We start from the raw sequence: 18,733 nt of genomic DNA, 5'->3' as shown, positions 1-18,733 counted from the left end.
TCCTGTCCCTCCTCTACCCCTGTATTTTGAACTTTTGTCCTTTCTCTCCCCGTCTGTCCTTTACTTCTGTCTTCTTTACCTTCCTACTGTGACGAGATCCCACTCTCTGCCTTCTCCTTAGGTTTAGATTTTCACTTCGATCAATCTCTCTTTTTGGGCGAGGTCCTTGGCAATTCGGAGGTACTTCTGGAAAGAAGGTGCTTTTAATACTTTAGGGGCCATGTCGTTATCTTCTCTGGCCACCTAAGCACCCTGAACTGTTCCCTTTGGCAGAGGTCACTTTTTGTATGGTTCCAAAGGGATGAGCTTGCTTCATGACTGCCTCCCTTCTAGGTTGTGGGTTATGTTATTGTCAAGGTTTTTCTAAGAGTTTTCGGGACTAAAAGTGATTTTCTGTGTGTAAACAGGATTAAGAGTGTAAACAGGGTTAAGAGTGAGAGGCAGAATAGAAAAGACAGGTCTAAATTGACATAAAAGCTTAAATTACTAATTCGTTCTCAGTTTTGTCTAGAAAGAAGGTGGTTTTAGGGAAGCTCGAAGCCCTGGATAACGTACGTGTGTAAAGTTTTAAACCACTTGATGATTTTCTCCCAATATAATTTTGTGTTTAATGATGTACTTATGCTAATATCAAATATAATTTTCACGTCCTATGTTTACATCTCCAAACCCAAATGGTTGAACATCAGAGTACCTTCTTGAACTATTAATGTACAATCACACGTCAGCAGCTAAAGCTTGAAAGTTACTGGTTCAGAACTTTTTTCTCACTGATTTGTTTTTGAGGTGTCGGGGTGGGATTAATCATTGCTCTTTAACTCATTTTAGTTGTTAGTAACATATTTGCTTTGCGTGTTGCTGCTTTGAATGCTTGAGGCCTCTCTTGATGGTCTTCTGAGAAAATTCAGAGGTCGTATTGCCATCCACAGTAGTGTTTTTATCTAAAAATGGTGTCTGTTTCCAGCGTCCACCAATTCACATATGATTTTCAAGCAAGACCCTCCACCAGCAAAAAGATTAGGACTTGCTGAAGGCTGAGATGATCGTTAGCATTTTTTAGCAATAAAATATTTTAAAATTAAAGTATGTACAGTATTTTTTTACACTTAATGCTATTGCACACTTAATAGGTTACAATACACTGTAAATACAACTGTTATATACACTGAGAAACAAAAAAATTTGTGTGACAGGCTTTATTAACTTTATTGTGGTGGTCTGGAACCGACCCTGCAATATCTCGGAGGTTATTGTCCCTTATACAGGGCTCTTTCCTATTAGTTGTTCAGATTTAGGAAAGCCCACGTGAAATGAGTGTTATATTTCCTGTCAACAGTTTAGTCTCAGGTGGTTTTCAAATTACCTTTTACAGGATTACTATTGAAATGGTTTAGTAGTAGCTTCATTGTTTTTCTCACCCACCTTTTAAGCTAGTAAATGTAGTGGATGGCTTGCAAAAAGATGGATGACAAGGACCCAATAGATTTAAAGAATAAAAATCGTGCAGTATTAAAAAATGGAAGGTTTTTTGTTGTTGTTTGTTTGTTTGTTTTTTGAGACGAGGTCTCTCTGTTGCCCAGGTTGGAGTGCAGTGGCACAATCTGTGCTCATTGCAACCTCCACTTCCTGGGTTCAAGCAATTCTCCTGCCTCAGCCTCCTGAGTAGCTGGGATTACAGGCGTGTGCCACCACGCCTGACTAATTTTTGTATTTTTAGTAGAGACTGGGTTTCACCATGTTGGCCAGGCTGGTCTCGAACCCCTGACCTCAAGTGATCCACCCACCTCGGCCTCCTGGAGTGCTGGGATTACAGGCGTGAGCCACCATGCCCGGCCTCTTTTTTGTTATGTTTCCATTTAGACTTTGTTCTATGTACTTTTTACCTAGCTGAACCTATTGCATTTAAAATTATGTGTCTTGAGTCTTTTACTTACTACCTTTTGAGTTTCTCTTTTTTTGGGAAACTGTGCATAACACATTTTTAACTTTGTACTTATACATGTATTTACAGGAACTGCATAAAACATAACTGTATAATTTGATGAATTTCCACAAACAGAATATATCTACGTAAGTGGCAATCAGATCAAGACCGTTACTCCCAAAAGCCCCTCTCTTGCTTCTGTTGTATTCTAGCAACCATAAGTAATAATTCTTCTGACTTCTGACATCAAAGATTAGTTTTGCTAACTTTCTAAACATATTTTAATAGCTACGTGAAATGCTATCATTTTTATATGCTGTAATTCACTTATTCATATGTTATTAGAAACGATTTTCCTAAATTTTCTCTATTACAAATAAAACTATAGGGAACATCTATGTATTATTACAGAAGCTTTCCCAGGAGTAATGTTCCTCAGTGGAATGGTGTAAACATTTCTGAAGCATTTCATATATATTGACAATTTACTTTCCAAAGTAGTTAAAATAGTTAATACTCTCACCAGTGGTTTATGTCTCTTTTTTGTTGTTGTTGTTGAGACGGAGTCTCGCTCTGTCGCACGGGCTGTAGTGCAGTGGCCGGATCTCTGCCCACTGCAAGCTCCGCCTTCCGGGTTTACGCCATTCTCCTGCCTCAGCCTCCCGTGTAGCTGGGACTACAGGCGCCCGCCACCTCGTCCGGCTAGTTGTTTTTGTATTTTTTTTTAGTAGAGGCGGCGTTTCACTGTGTTAACCAGGATGGTCTTAATCTCCTGACCTCGTGATCCGCCCGTCTCGGCTTCCCAAAATGCTGGGATTACAGGCTTGAGCCACCGCGCCTGGCCTTATGTCTCTTTTTTAACGACCCCGTAGTAAGTGTCGAGTATTTATTTCATTTAAACTTTGCTAAACTGATAGGTAAGAAGTGGTATGGAAAATAAAATTTGAAACTCCCTTTATTTGTTGCCTTATCCAGTATAATACACATAGTATAGTGAATATATTAATGTTTGTATCTCAGTATCTTTTTAAATAATAGGCTCTGTATGTTTAGGCTGTATGACTCTGGCAAGTTTTAGTAATTCAGGTGAACAGTTTACTGCTTTGTGAGGTGGGATTTTGATCAGGCAACTTTATTTCTCTAAGCCTCAGTTTCTACATCTGGAAAATGATGACACTGAACCCAGCAACCTAGTATAAAATCTATGCTAGTTATCAGGAATGTACAGCTTTAATGTTGGAGCAGTTTATAAATTAGCACAGAAGTAGATTACTGAAGAGGCCATTTGGCTCACCTTATGGATTCTGGGATGAGTTGTGAGCATATTAGTTAAATGCAAGGACTTTGAAACAAGCTGCATGGGTTCCAATCAATGCTGGCTCTTCTGTGCCTCAGTTTCCTAATCTGTAAAATGGGGATAATAATAGTACCTACCTATTAAGGGTATTGCAGAGATTGAAATTGCTACTCTCTGTGATGTCTTTATAGACTTCTGTGTTACTGGCACATAGAAATGCTGCAAATTGGAGATAATGCTTTAACTGAATTAGCCAGAGAAGAATATTTTAGGCAGAAGGAAGAGCAAGAGCAAATTCACAGAACTTTGACATATGCGCAGCCAACTGTAGGTAATCTAGTATTTCTAGTGCACAAATGCATAAAGAGGACAAAGACAGAGGTGGGGCTGAGGGGGAAACAGAGACTGGTTCATGAAGGCTTTGAATACCTGTTTGTCTTATTCACCACTTTTTTCCTCCATTACCCAACATAATGTCAGTCATAAACTGATATTTAATAAAAGCATTTTGATGTTAATTAGGAGGCTGTAGTATATCTTCCGCATGGTACAGAGTCTTTGAAAATTTCATGGGGAGTGTGACATAGTCATATTTACAATGATGTCATTGTATGGAAGGGATTCATATAGAATGGAGTAGAAGGGGGCTGAGACTGGTCAGTAAGGCCAGCTAAGAGGCTACTGAGGAAAAATACTGGAACTGGAAGACTGATAGTAATTGTGAAGAGGGGCCAAAGTTATAAAATATCAGGTACAGGAACCAGAAAAGGGGAAGAAATGAAATCAGACTAATACATCTTCTTTCTTTTCTGTTCCTTTCTAATCTGTAACTCCTATTTCCCACCCCCTCTTCTAAATATTTATACACTATGTTTCTTTTTCTAGGTCAGTTCTTATTTCTGTTGGGTGTTTCCATGCTCCACCATGTTAAGAGCTAAGAATCAGCTCTTTTTACTTTCACCTCATTACCTGAAGCAGGTAAAAGAATCATCAGGCTCCAGGCTCATACGGCAACGACTTCTACACCAGCAACAGCCCCTTCACCCAGAATGGGCTGCCCTGGCTAAAAAGCAGCTGAAAGGCAAAAATCCAGAAGACCTAATATGGCACACCCCGGAAGGAATCTCTATAAAACCCTTATATTCCAAGAGAGATACTGTGGACTTACCTGAAGAACTTCCAGGAGTGAAGCCATTCACACGTGGACCATACCCTACCATGTATACCTTTAGGCCCTGGACCATCCGCCAGTATGCTGGTTTTAGTACTGTGGAAGAGAGCAATAAGTTCTATAAGGACAATATTAAGGGTGAGATTTTAATGTAAGACCTAGTATTTATGATAAGACATATACCTCCTATATTTGGATTTTTTTGAGGTTAATCTCTATAAAGATGATATTCACTCTATAATTATGTAGTTAAAGACTACACTCTGAAAAAAGTAGATTTTTTTAAACTTCTGTGGTCAAAAAGATAAGTGAGTTAGAATAAGGTGCTAAATTTTTGAAAGAAAACAACACTTACATGCACATTATTTAAAAGGAATTAGGTGAGGTGAAATTGCATGAAGAAAAGAAGACATTAGCTTTGCCTTTGAAAAATGTTTAACATTGTTGGGATAGGGATTGGAGAGGAAGATAGTTAAATGATGCCCAAAGAAAGTGTAAATGTGATAACGTGGTACAAACATTCAGTGCAATCTGGCATTCATTCACTGAAAATTATCTTAATTATTATTAATTCTTTCTGAGCTGTAATAAAATCATACTGTTTGAATAATAAACTGGTAGATTTATAAGACTGTAGTGCCCATGGAAGGTTGAACTTATATTTAGTATAGATTATTTTAGTTATTTAAAAATTTTGTACGATTGTCATAATTCTGTTTTCCAGAATATTTGAATAGCCAATAATCCTCTTGTGACAGTATTAGATAAAAGAACAAAAAAGTAAGCAAGCATACAAATGTTAAGTTATTTTTACCATATATGAACAGCCAGACCTTTTCATGAATTTTAGAAATATTTCAATCAAGTACCATATCTTCAGATAGACATGAGATGATTGAGATTTGTTGTTTCTTCCATTCTTTCCTTTAGTGAGGTCTGGAACTAAATTTGTGCGTTTTGGCACAAGGGAAACAACTGACTCTCTTAAGTGAAGTATCTTTATTTAAATTGGTTTTGACATGTATGAGCATAAAAGTAGTTGTTATAAAAGTATACTATTATGAGATGAATCAACATTTTTAGTGGTGTTAAAGTAAATCATTTACCTTGACTCCAGACTCTTGAATCTTACATTATTTTTCTATATGTATTTAGCTGGTCAGCAGGGATTATCAGTTGCCTTTGATCTGGCGACACATCGTGGCTATGATTCAGACAACCCTCGAGTTCGTGGTGATGTTGGAATGGCTGGAGTTGCTATTGACACTGTGGAAGATACCAAAATTCTTTTTGATGGAATTCCTTTAGAAAAAATGTCAGTTTCCATGACTATGAATGGAGCAGTTATTCCAGTTCTTGCAAATTTTATAGTAACTGGAGAAGAACAAGGTGTACCTAAAGAGAAACTTACTGGTACCATCCAAAATGATATTCTAAAGGAATTTATGGTTCGAAACACATATATTTTTCCTCCAGAACCATCCATGAAAATTATTGCTGACATCTTTCAATATACGTCAAAGGTATACTTTGTGGTTATTATAGGTTTTTCTATAGTTCCTTGAATGTAGGAATTTTTACACCATGCTAAAACCTAATTTTAAAACTGAGTATTATAAATTTGGAATGTTTTTTTATTGTTACTTTTTGTTTTTAATGTACTAATTTTATGTTCTGTCATTACTTGTAGGAATCTGGGCAATAGATCTTTACTGTGTTTTCTTTATTCCTAAAATTTAACTCTGATAATTGTTAGATTCAGGGAGGTCTTCTACTTACATTTTTAAATTTTCCTCCGAAATTCAGATGCAGTTGTGAAGTAGACACTGGTATCAGACAAATGGGGATTGGAATATCAGCTTTATTTCTGCTAAAAGCTGAATTGGAAGATATCACTTATCACTCATATCTGCAACCTCAAGGAGGTCCCTAATATTCACCCCTGAATTAGACTCATCTTTCCCAATGAGAATGATGGGAAAAGTCCCTCCATAGGGACACATTTTCCTCCTTCATTTTCCTGTGAACAATTTGTTTATATTTCCACCCATTATTCACACTTTGCTTCTTACCAGCAATGCGCTCCTTGTCTTTACCTATGTTAAAGTCAGACCATTATTTCATGGCACAGGGAAAATCGTCATCAACCCTTTTTATCTCTATCAATCCTTGTGGTTACTCTTACCTCCAAACTCTAGCAAGCATTGCCTAGCAAGCATTTTATGTTTGGTTAACTCTTGGTAAAGATAGTTTTTCTTGACTCTGCAGAATATGTGTGATATACTCTACCTAATGTGAAATTTTAGGGGAATGGTGGAAATACAGTTTTTGTAGTGATCGTGGTGGAAAGAACCTGTCTGGGATATGCTTAGTATTAAATGTCACAGTAAATCAAACTGGAATCTTTGATTTTTAAAGCCATGCATTTTATCCCATTTTGTTTCAACATATAGTACTAAGAATTAAATCATTTTCTTTTTTTTCCTGCCGTGTACTTATTCATATTTGGTGCCTTCATTCAAATTAGAAAATTAATAACTAGTAAATAATAATAAATTTATACATCTTCAGCAGATTAACCCAGAGTTTGGGTCTACAACCTCTTATGAGGTCCAAGTTTTGGTTTGGAATTAAAAATGCGTCATTTAGTTCTCAGACCAAAGGTTACATTCCTAACCTCAGCTAGCTAATTCCACAATTTAAACTTTTAGAAGAATGGTTAGTACAAATTCTTGTCCACCAGAAAAATAAAAAAGTAGGTAGAGTCCTGATGATGGTTCATGGATGAACCATTTAAATTGGAAAGCAAATTAAATGTAACAAATAAGTATTAAATATTTTGTTAACTTTATAAACTACCAAGTGTATTTGAGTTTAACGTAATTTTAAACTAATATTTACGCTTAGAAAGTGGATTTAATAGAACCTTTTAATATTTTACTTATTCATTGTTACAATTTTTTTTTTTTTATGTAGCACATGCCAAAATTTAATTCAATTTCAATTAGTGGATACCATATGCAGGAAGCAGGGGCTGATGCCATTCTGGAGCTGGCCTATACTTTAGCAGATGGATTGGAGTACTCTAGAACTGGACTCCAGGCTGGCCTGACAATTGATGAATTTGCACCAAGGTGAGTAAATTAAACCTAGATATTGTTTCAACATTAAGAAATGCATAGGACCATTTTATATATTGATAAAATGAATTTATAAATATAAATATCAGGCTAGATTTAGATTTTCTTATATTTGAGTGATAATGACAGAAAAAGCCAATATTTCTTTTTTTTTTTTTTTTTTTTTTTTTTGAGACAGAGTCTCGCTCTGTCGCCCAGGCTGGAGTGCAGTGGCCGGATCTCTGCTCACTGCAAGCTCCGCCTCCCGGGTTCACGCCATTCTCCTGCCTCAGCCTCCCGAGTAGCTGGGACTACAGGCGCCCACCACCTCGCCCGGCTAATTTTTTGTATTTTTTTAGTAGAGACGGAGTTTCACCGGGTTAGCCAGGATGGTCTCGATCTCCTGACCTCGTGATCCGCCCGTCTCGGCCTCCCAAAGTGCTGGGATTACAGGCTTGAGCCACCGCGCCCGGCCAAAAAAGCCAATATTTCTAATAAAAACTAGAATTAAATTTGGCTGTACTTCTTCGTAAATTCCAGGAATATCTTGTTTCCAACTATTTAGAGAACACAAGTTGCACGTTTTAACAAACTATATTAAAATGTAGACATAATGTTTAGACAGTTTTATTTTTCTAATTTTTCCATTGTAGAATATGGAATTAATCTATTATTATTTTTTATTTTTTATTTTCCTGTTGCACTATCTAATGTAATGTTTTGGGATCCACTGTGCTGTTGAAACATTTGTTTCACAACAGTTTCTTAATGTTATATGACAAATATGGGAAAACTTAAATGAAGTTTATGAAATATTTAAGTTTGGAAGTCGAAAGTCATTCAGTGGTTCAGTCAGTACAGCAATCACTTGCTAAGCTTTGCTGTGCCAAACACTAGCCTATATGCTGACAATACAATATGTAGAAAACATAGCTTCTGCCTTCAGTGTTTATAGACTACTGAAATGCTCCTTTATACCAGGGATTTGTGTACTTATTGTGACAGCAGTTCCCAAAGTGTGGTCTAAGAACAGTTGGGCATTGCTAAGACTCTTTCTGGGGTATTTGAGATAAAAATGGTTTTTATGCTTATATTAGAGCTTTATTTGCCTTTTTTACCTTCATTTTCTCAAGAATTTATAGTGGTGTTTTTCAGAAGCTACACGATAAGTGATATTGCAACAGATTGCAGAAACAGATATGAGACTCCAGCTGTCTTCTCTTAAGCCATACATTGAAGAGATTTGCAAAAATGTAAAACAATGATGCTTTTATTATACATATATTTTATTTTTCATAAGAAATGTTACTAATGTTAACATGTTGTGGGTTTATTTTGATTTGATTTGATGATTATTGAGATAGGATCTTGCTCTGTTGCACATGCTGGAGTGCAATGGCATGATCACTGCTCATTGCAGCCTCAGCCTGCCAGGCTCAAGCGTTCCTCCCGCCTCAGGCTCCCAAGTAGCTGTGACTACAGGTATGTGCCACCATACCTGGCTAATTTTTAAATTTTCTTGTAGAGATGGGGTTTCCCTGTGTTGCCCAGCTGGTCTCAAACTCCTGGGCTCAAGCTATCCTCCTGCCTTGGCCTCCTAAAGTGCTGGGATTCTAGGCAGTAGCCACTGTGCCCTTCCTTACTGTTACTTTTAAGTGAACTAGTAAAGAAAATATTGATAAATATTATACAAATAAAGAAATAAATTCTTTGGAATCTTCAGTAAGTTGTTTTGTTTTGTTTTGTTTTTTGAGACGGAGGCTCGCTCTGTCGCCCAGGCTGGAGTGCAGTGGTGTGATCTCCACTCATTGCAAGCTCCGCCTCCCAGGTTCACGCCATTCTCCTGCCTCAGACTCCTGTGTAGCTGGGACTACAGGAGCCCGCCACCACACCCGGCTAATTTTTGTATTTTTAGTAAAGACGGGGTTTCACCATGTTAGCCAGGGTGGTCTCGATCTCCTGACCTCATGATCCGCCCGTCTCAGCCTCCCAAAGTGCTGGGATTACAGGCGTGAGCCACCACGCCCAGCTGGAATCTTCAGTAAGTTTTAAGAGTAAAAAGGGAACCTGAGATAAAAATATTTGAAAACTGCTGTGTTAAGAACTTCTTTCAAGGCTGGGTGTGGTGGCTCATGCCTGCAATCCCAGTGCTTCGGATGACCAAGGTGGGCAGATCACATGAAGCCAGGAATTCAAGACCAGTCTAGCCAACATGGCAAAACCTGGTCTCTATTAAAAATACAAAAGTTAGCTGGGCATGGTGGTGCGTGTCTGTAATTCCAGCTACTTGGGAGGGTGAGGCACAAGAATCGCTTGAACCTGGGAAGTGGAGGTTGCAGTGACCTGACAGTGCTTCATTGCACTCCAGCCTGGGCAATAGAACAAGACTCTGTCTCAAAAAATCAACTTCTTCCAAAAATGTATCAGGAGTGGATTTGCAAGCTTTGTGCCTTTAGAGACAGGCAAGTAACCTAAATGTTTAAATCAGTACAGAATATGAGATCAAAGGGAGAGGTGAAGGAGAAGTATATGCCTAGACCAAATGCACAATCATTCTTTTACAAAACACTTTCTGACTATTTAAACAAAGCAAATTTGCTGTTTTATTTCATTCATAGGTGACTCCTATCTTACTTATTGAGTATTCCTAAAATATGTTTTTTTAAAGAAATGGAATCTTTCTTTAATGAAGGACACAAGAAGAGATTCTTTCATAAAGAAAACCAATTACAAAGTGAATAATTCTTACCTGAAACAAAATTTCTTCCATATGCATAAAACTGTGATTTTATGTTAGGTTTAAAGTTACATAAATATACATGTACTGATCTTAATTCAAATTAAGTTGTTTGAAATTAAAATATAGACCTTGATTTTCTAGTGTGTGATGCAATTAGTTTTATTTTCTGTTCTATATTGTTAAGTTTAATTAAATTCTGGACCTAGCATTACTATTTTAGGTTGTCTTTCTTCTGGGGAATTGGAATGAATTTCTATATGGAAATAGCAAAGATGAGAGCTGGTAGAAGACTCTGGGCTCACTTAATAGAGAAAATGTTTCAGCCTAAAAGTTCAAAATCTCTTCTTCTAAGAGCACATTGTCAGACATCCGGATGGTCACTTACTGAGCAGGTGTGTATATAATTCAAAATGTGGAATTTTAATAAAGTCTTATATATATATATTTTCTGAACAATATGGCACAAGCAGGAAATAGATTTAATAAGCTATCTGTTAATATTTGAAATCATAAATATTCTGAAGCATAATATATACTTAGATTTGTAATTATACATAGTATAATAAATAAATAAATAAAAATTGTCTCCCTCTAGTGGTTAACAATATAAAATCACTTACATCCTAGCTTCCATGTAGTGCTGAAACACTTGTGTAAAAAGTAAGGCTGGGTGAGGTGGCTCACACCTGTAATTCCAACACTTTGGGAGGCCAAGGTGGGTGGATCATCTGAGGTCAGGGGTTCGAAACCAGCCTGGCCAACATGGCAAAACCCCGCCTCTACTAAAAATACAAAACTAGCTGGGCATGGTGGTACACACCTATAATCCCAGCTACTTGGGAAGCTGAGGCAGGAGAATCACTTGAACCTGGGAGGTGGAGATTGCAGTGAGCTGAGATCACACCACTGCACTCCAGCCTGGGCAACAAGAGCAAAACTACGTGTCAGAAAAAAAAAAAAGTAAATGGAATTTAATGATGAGGAAGAAGCAAAAGTCATAAGTTAATACTCCCATATATTTGTAAGAGTTATAATTCTTAACATAAAACTGCCTATTTAAAATTAATTGTATATACATACATATTTTGTATGTTAAAGTTATATGTTTAAACAAGCATGCAAGCAAACAGACTGTTTAAAGACTGTTTTTACTTGGGTAATTTTATTTGTTCTCTTAAAAATTGTATAGTTATGGCCTTGTTTTTATACATGTTCTCTTTACATATGAAATTATTTTGGTACATTTAAAAATAATTTATATGTGCAAAGTTACATTGCTTTTATACATTCAAATGTTGAACTATTGTGCTCCATATGAAATATAACTTCAGGTTCTTATAAATGGAAAAATAGACTGGGCGCAGTGGCTCACGCCTGTAATCCCAGCACTTTGGGAGGCCAAGGCAGGCGGATCATGAGGTCAGGAGATTAAGACCATCCTGGCTAACATGGTGAAAACCCGTCTGTACTAAAAATACAAAAAAATTAGCCGGGTATGGTGGCAGGCACCTATAGTCCCAGCTACTTGGGACTGAGGCAGGAGAATGGCATGAACCCGGGAGGTGGAGCTTGCAGTGAGCCGAGATTATGCCACTTCACTCCAACCTGGGCGACAGAGCAAGACTCCATCTCAAAAAAAAAATAATAATAAAATAAAAATAAAGTAAATATAAATGAATAAATGGAGAAATAGAGACTTTTAGGATTGGAAGGAACCTTAATAATCATTTTTATTTTAACGTGCTTATTTTTTCAGCTAAGGAAACTGAAGTTCAGAGAGATCCAATGACTTGCCCAAATCACAATTAGGCATACAATAAACTAGAACTCAGATTTCAGATATCTCAGTTCATTGTTTATCTATTTGGTTAACATTTATTCAGTGCCTGTTTTGTACACATCATTGTGGTAGATACTGTGAGGTAGACAAAATAATTAGGGGAGAGTGAATTTTGAAATGAAGGACTATATAATCTTAAGTAGAAAAAGAATGTGTTCTTGATATACTTATAGAAAAGTATTTAGGCAATATAAAAGTAAGCACAACAAACGTCTGATATTTCAGAGGATTATAAGAGGTAATGTTTTAGTGCTTAAGAGAAGATTAAGCACTAAACACTAACTCTGTCTCTTCTAATTTTCTTCTAATTCTGGCTTCTAAACTAATTTGTCTAAATTTATTTGCTATTCTGAAGCTTAATATGGAAGTTGACATAGAAAGTATGCAGCAGTTGCTATTTAATCATGTTGCTGTTTATAGTTACAATATCTATCCCTTGTTTCTTTGGGTTTTTGTTTTTTATCAAATATTTTAGGATCCTTACAATAATATTGTCCGTACTGCAATAGAAGCAATGGCAGCAGTATTTGGAGGGACTCAGTCTTTGCACACAAATTCTTTTGATGAAGCTTTGGGTTTGCCAACTGTGAAAAGTGCTCGAATTGCCAGGAACACACAAATTATCATTCAAGAAGAATCTGGAATTCCCAAAGTGGCTGATCCTTGGGGAGGTTCCTACATGATGGAATCTCTCACAAATGATGTTTACGATGCTGCTTTAAAGGTGAGTTTTTCCACTTTGCAACTTTGTTTTCAGAATTTGCAGATTTGTAAAGATTTATAGATTTTAAACTTATAAGTCAAGATTTATAGATTTTAAATTTATAAATCAAATCACTTACAAATTTATATAATAATTTAAACAATGTTTGCAAAAAAAGAAAGATTTAGTTTTATAGTTTTCAAAACTGAATCCATTTAAAAATACATTTGTATTAAAGCATTTTATTAAAAGAATTGAAAAGATAGCTTGTATTAAAAAGCTCATAGAAAGAACAGCAATTTTTGATCTTCCACTTTTTTTTTCCTGCTTTCTGGAGTAAGATACATACTTCTTTGCTTATTTTTGTTTTTATCTGCATAGTTTATAGTCACATGTATACTGTTTCTTCTAATTTTATCAACTGTAGACATTACACATGAGACCTTAGACACTATTGCTTTCCTAGTAGAGTAGTTTAGATTTTGGCTGATTCATACCCCTACTTTGCCTCCTCCCTTAGTACCAATATAATTATATCTCAATATAATCTTTTCTGAAATCTTCTAATGTTCTCATTTGATTTAAATTGTCTTTTCTCTATTTCTGCTCACTATTGCTGTTGTTTCACTCCTCTTTGCCATTATAGTAGGAATATATTTTCATTTCTCCTCTGTTGAATTCTGAGTCTTGAATCCCATGTCTATCCCTTGGTTATTTGGAAGTACATCTCATAGAAACCTGCTAAAAATGGTGCATGGGAGATAAATTATTTGAAATTTTGCCTGTTTGAGAATGTCTTTATTCTGTTTTTATACTTGATTGATAATCTGACTAAGCTTGACATTATTTCCATTCAGGAAATTCATAAGCAAGTTTATAAGCATTGATCTGTTTTTTATTCTATATTTTTATTCTGGCTTTCAATATTTCTGATCAGAAATTTGATGCCATTCTCATTCAGGATCTTTCTTTTTCAAAGTATTGGGACCTCGTCTTTACTTTTTGTGTTGATGTATAACTTGGTGTATTTTTTCCTACATGGTACTGAACCTTTATTGGGTCTTTTTCATCTCACTTTAAAAAAAAAATATTTTTATAGCTCTAGGAAATTTTCTTGTATTATTTCTTTGACAGTTTTTTTCTTGCCATTTTCATATGGTTTCTCTTTCTAGAACTCCTGGTCATAAGCTATGGACCTCCTTAAATAATATCCTGATGGTCTTATCTTTTTTTTTTTTTTCTTTTTTGAGACAGAGTCTTGCCCTGTCACGAGGCTAGAGTGCAGTGGCACGATCTCAGCTTACTGCAACTTCTGACTCCCTAGTTCAAGCGATTCTCCTGCCTCAGCCTCCCGAGTAGCTGGGATTACAGGCACACGCCACCACACCCAGCTAATGTTTGTATTTTTAATAGAGACGGGGGAGTTCACCATGTTGGTCAGGCTGGTCTCAAACTCCTGACCTTGTGATCTGCCCACCTCGGCCTCCCAAAGAGCTGGGATTATAGGCGTGAGCCACTTTTCCCTGCCTGTTCTTATCTTTTCTATAGTATATCTGTTTGCCTTTTTGTTCTGTGTTCTTAAAGATTTGTCAACTTTATGTTTCTACTTATTTTTACATTCATGTATTTTTAATTCGTAGAGCTCATTTTTGTTTTCTAATTTCCCCCTTATAATTAATGTCATCTTCATTTGTTACATTAGTGCAGAATCCCTTTTTATTCTGAATTCATGATATTTTCTGAAGTTTTCTTTTGCGTCCTGTTTTGTCTCTGCTTTCTCTCTGTGCTTTTTGTTATTAGCCTTTAGTTAGAGTACAGGCTTTTATTTTGGTAAGACATCTTACCCTTACTTCTCTCTGTATTTGGTGTTTGATAGTTCATTGCATCTTGAGTTCATTTGCTGTAGACAGTAAACTTTGGTTCTCCTGACAGAATGAGAGAGGGGTGGTTGCAGACTCTCAAATTGTGTTCTTCTTTTTAGCTTCTCATTTTACACTTACGTGGAATCCAATACAGATTGTTCTTTCTTGAATTCATCAGGGAAAAGCAGGTTGAACTTGATCCTTTCTGCTAAGCCATATATCATTCCACTGTCTGCTTTCTGCTTTCATATAGAAGCTATGATTGAAGGTTTAAATGTTTCCTGATTTCATTAAAGAATAGGTTACATTGTTTCTCTGCAGCTCAAATAAAAAGTAAATTACTTTTAAAATATATTTTTCTTAGAGACTTTATGTAATTATGAAAACTTTGGGTACCTAAAAATAAAGATCAGAGAATTGATGTGGCTTTAATTTTCTGCCAAGACTTAAGAGGTTTTGTGTTTTTTGGAATATACTTGTTAGTTGTCTTTTCAAGTAACTATAAACACACAAATTCTAATTAATGTCTTTGGTGTTTATTTAATTATGTTCTTATGAAACATTAACATTTAGTTTATAATTTTATTAATATTAGTAATTATATAACACTCATAACAAATTTATATAGTTTATACACATTTTTATAAATTTTTTAAAATTTAAAAAAATTTATAAAAAAACATTTTATAGTTTTGTTAATGTTTTTCTTTTTAGCTCATTAATGAAATTGAAGAAATGGGTGGAATGGCCAAAGCTGTAGCTGAGGGAATACCTAAACTTCGAATTGAAGAATGTGCTGCCCGAAGACAAGCTAGAATAGATTCTGGTAAGATGAAGTGAGAAAGTTCATATATGAAATCCAGCATTTGAAAAGAAATTCATTTCTATTTGAAGATAACATGTATGGTTACTAAAACAAAAATAATGAAAAATGGAACTTGGGCCAATTTTTTCTCATATACTTTATCTATGTTTGTATTTTCGCATACATGGATGCACACAGGCAAGCATATGTACAAAGTGTGTGTGGATGTCTACCCATTGTATATATGTACTTGTTTGTGAGTAGATGTCATTAACATTTTGAAGATGACACTGTTGATGATCAGTGTTCTCTGCATTGGAGTATTCATTCATTCAATGAATACTTTTTTAGTTTATTTTGTTTGAGGCACTTGCTATGTCTGGGCATACAACTGCGAACAGGACAGACATGACCTCTATGTACACAAATCTTACATTCTAGTAAAAGAGAGGGAAATGATCAAACAAATAAAGAATTATAGATCATGATAAGTGCTATGAAGGAAATATGAAGGAGTATAACCAGTGGTAGGGGTTGCGGGAAGTTTTATATAAGAGTAATAATCTGGTAGTTTGAGGTCAAATATATTCTTTATCGTGTAAGGAAGTATCTTTGTCATTTTGATTTACTACTTATAGAAGGGTTCTTTTTTTGTTTAAAAGTGATTGGCTGAATTCAAAAAAATATTAGAAAAGCTACTGGGTATTCATTCTCTACCTTATAAATCTTAGATGGCAACTTCTCTGATTGTTATTTTGAAGTGATAGAAGATTTATTAGAAACTGTGGGAAAGTGTGTATTAATAGTTTGGTAGAATAATGGAAGTCCTTCCTTACAGAGATTCTGACATATACCTCTGCTTTCCTCCCACACCCCCTTCTCAGATTGGGATTTGCTGATCTATGTCGAAGTTTCATTAAGACTTAAGAATACTACTTAAAGATATTAAATTTATAAGAAAAATACGTCATATCCTGAGCATTATAATTAGGTAATTATTTGGGAATAAAATTTATTTTTGGGAAATTGCCAGGTTCTGAAGTCATCGTTGGAGTAAATAAGTACCAGTTGGAAAAAGAAGACGCCGTAGAAGTTCTGGCAATTGATAATACTTCAGTGCGAAACAGGCAGATTGAGAAACTTCAGAAGGTATTAATAGCTTTTTTTTTTTTTTAGTATTTTCTGTGTTCTGGGCACTGGCCAGGCTCTGAAATTGTTGTGCTTAAATTAATCCTTAAAACAGCATGAGGTGGGTATTAATTTCCATCATTTCAAATGTAAGGGAACTAAAGATAAGGCATTGAGAAACTTGCTCAGGATAAATAATTAGACAACCAGGACTCAGTCTTAGTCTGTTGACACCAAAAACTTGTTTTAAACCATGATATCTACCTCTGTGAAACTTCTAAGTTGTTATTAAAAACCACACTACAATAATACCTTCCATAATTTATAGATTAAAACCAAGGCTTAGATAATTATGTAACTTACTCAAAGTTAAAAACAGAATAAAGTTTAGAGTTAGTATTTGAATCCAGGGCTTCTTATTATGATTTCTTTCACCAGAATGGTAGCATCTGATACTACTGTTAAATAATTACTTGCTTTTTGATTTTTAAAATTCAACTTTATTTGGTAGTGCTTTAGTAAGGTACAGCATATAATAACCTTTATTTATTTTGATTGAAACTAGAGTACTGTATTCCCTTCTTATTTTGTCACTGAGTTGATCCAAAGCATATGAAATACTAAAATAGGTAAATTCATTGTCACTGTTGTAACCTATATATTTTTGTTGTGTGAAGCTACTTTGGCCTCTTAATCTTTGGCATTTGTAATTACTGCTGTTTCCAAGGTAGGAGGCTTAAAAATTTAATGGCTTTTCTTTGTTCACTTTTCCTGAGATTGTTTAATGTATGACTTTTTTTTAGTTCAATCTATAAAAATCTAATAGTATTTATTGTATTTGGAAAACCCCTTTCTTCTCTCTTATACTTTAGGTTCTTATTAACTTTATATCTTCATAGCCTGAGGGATTTCATTTATCATAAATAATGATAAACCTTATTTTGGGCAACAGAGAGAAATTCATTAATGACAATATAGGAATAATAGTTTTCCTATATTATATATAAATAGCATTTATTGAGCACTTACTATGTACCACATACTGTACTAAATGCTTTTCTTGAATTGTTGTTTTTGTGTATTATTTTATTTAACAGGTAATTACTATTTTTATTTCCATTTACAGATGAGGGAACTAGTGATTGGAGAGTCTCATTTAGTTGCTCAAGTTTATAGTATAAGTGAGAAAGCTGGGATTTGAATGCAGGCTTTTTGACTCTAGTGCCAGTTTAGGATAAATGGATATTCTGATGTAACTTTTTCCTAGTTTTGAACCTTCTTAGGACTATGACCAAATGAAAGTTCTTCTGTTATAAAAATTGACTTTCATAGCTAGAATCAGATATTTTTATAGAAAAATATATTTCTGCTTCAATACTCTGAGCTCTCTTCAGTAATGAACTCAAGTTTATATTGTCTTATGCTTTCCTTTTACCCATGGGTTTTAACAGTATTTTACCTGTGGTGGTAATTTTTTAAAAAACATGAACTACCTCAACCGTAATTTTGTATTAAATTATTTTTTTTAATCTTCAGTCCCAATTAATTTTAGCATGTGTTTTCACTCCCTGAATTTTAGTAATCTGTTGTTGAGATAATTATAGCAAACTACCTAATCTAAGGATGACTGGTTTTCTAGTAAACCAGAAAAGGTAGACTTCTCAGGTCTTTGCTCAAATGTCACCTTATCTAAGAAGCTTACAGTGATCCAATATCTACAATAGCACCCTACTACCCCGTGCCAAATCACTTCGTTATTTTCTCGATTTACTTTATTTTTCTCTTAAATTGTATGTGTTTATTGTTTCTGTCTCCAATGAAAGATAAAGAAAAATGGCCTTTTTTTTTTTTTTTTTTTTTTTTTTTTTTTGAGAAGGAGTCTCGCTCTGTTGCCTAGGCTGGAGTGCAGTGGCCTAATCTTGGCTCACCACAACCTTCACCTCCCCAGTTCAAGCAATTCTCCTGCCTTAGCTTCCCAAGTAACTGGGACTACAAGCATGAGCCATCATGCCCAGCTAATTTTTGTATTTTTAGTAGAGACGGGGTTTTACTCTGTTGGCTGGGCTGGTCTTGAACTCCTGACCTCATGATCCACCCACCTCGGCCTCCCAGAGTGCTGGGATTACAGGCGTGAGTCACCACGC

At 35.3% G+C, this 18,733-nt stretch overlaps 1 protein-coding gene across 1 annotated transcript in view; it reads left to right on the top strand.

Moving 5' to 3' along the window:
• The window catches only part of MMUT (methylmalonyl-CoA mutase), a 35,148-nt gene that overhangs the window by 224 nt on the left and 16,191 nt on the right, over positions 1–18,733 (top strand). The window contains exons 2-8 of the mRNA XM_007972300.3: positions 4,107–4,530; positions 5,548–5,915; positions 7,369–7,526; positions 10,472–10,643; positions 12,567–12,815; positions 15,371–15,482; positions 16,495–16,610. Of these exons, the coding sequence (XP_007970491.3) occupies positions 4,146–4,530; positions 5,548–5,915; positions 7,369–7,526; positions 10,472–10,643; positions 12,567–12,815; positions 15,371–15,482; positions 16,495–16,610 (1,560 nt within the window). The 5' untranslated portion in view covers positions 4,107–4,145. The remainder of the gene's footprint in view (positions 1–4,106; positions 4,531–5,547; positions 5,916–7,368; positions 7,527–10,471; positions 10,644–12,566; positions 12,816–15,370; positions 15,483–16,494; positions 16,611–18,733) is intronic.

The sequence above is a fragment of the Chlorocebus sabaeus genome, chromosome 17 (genome assembly GCF_047675955.1).
Source record: "Chlorocebus sabaeus isolate Y175 chromosome 17, mChlSab1.0.hap1, whole genome shotgun sequence".
NCBI lineage: Eukaryota > Metazoa > Chordata > Mammalia > Primates > Cercopithecidae > Chlorocebus > Chlorocebus sabaeus.
The sequence above is the reverse complement of the archived record's forward strand: the minus strand, read 5'-3'. Positions and strand labels throughout refer to the sequence as shown.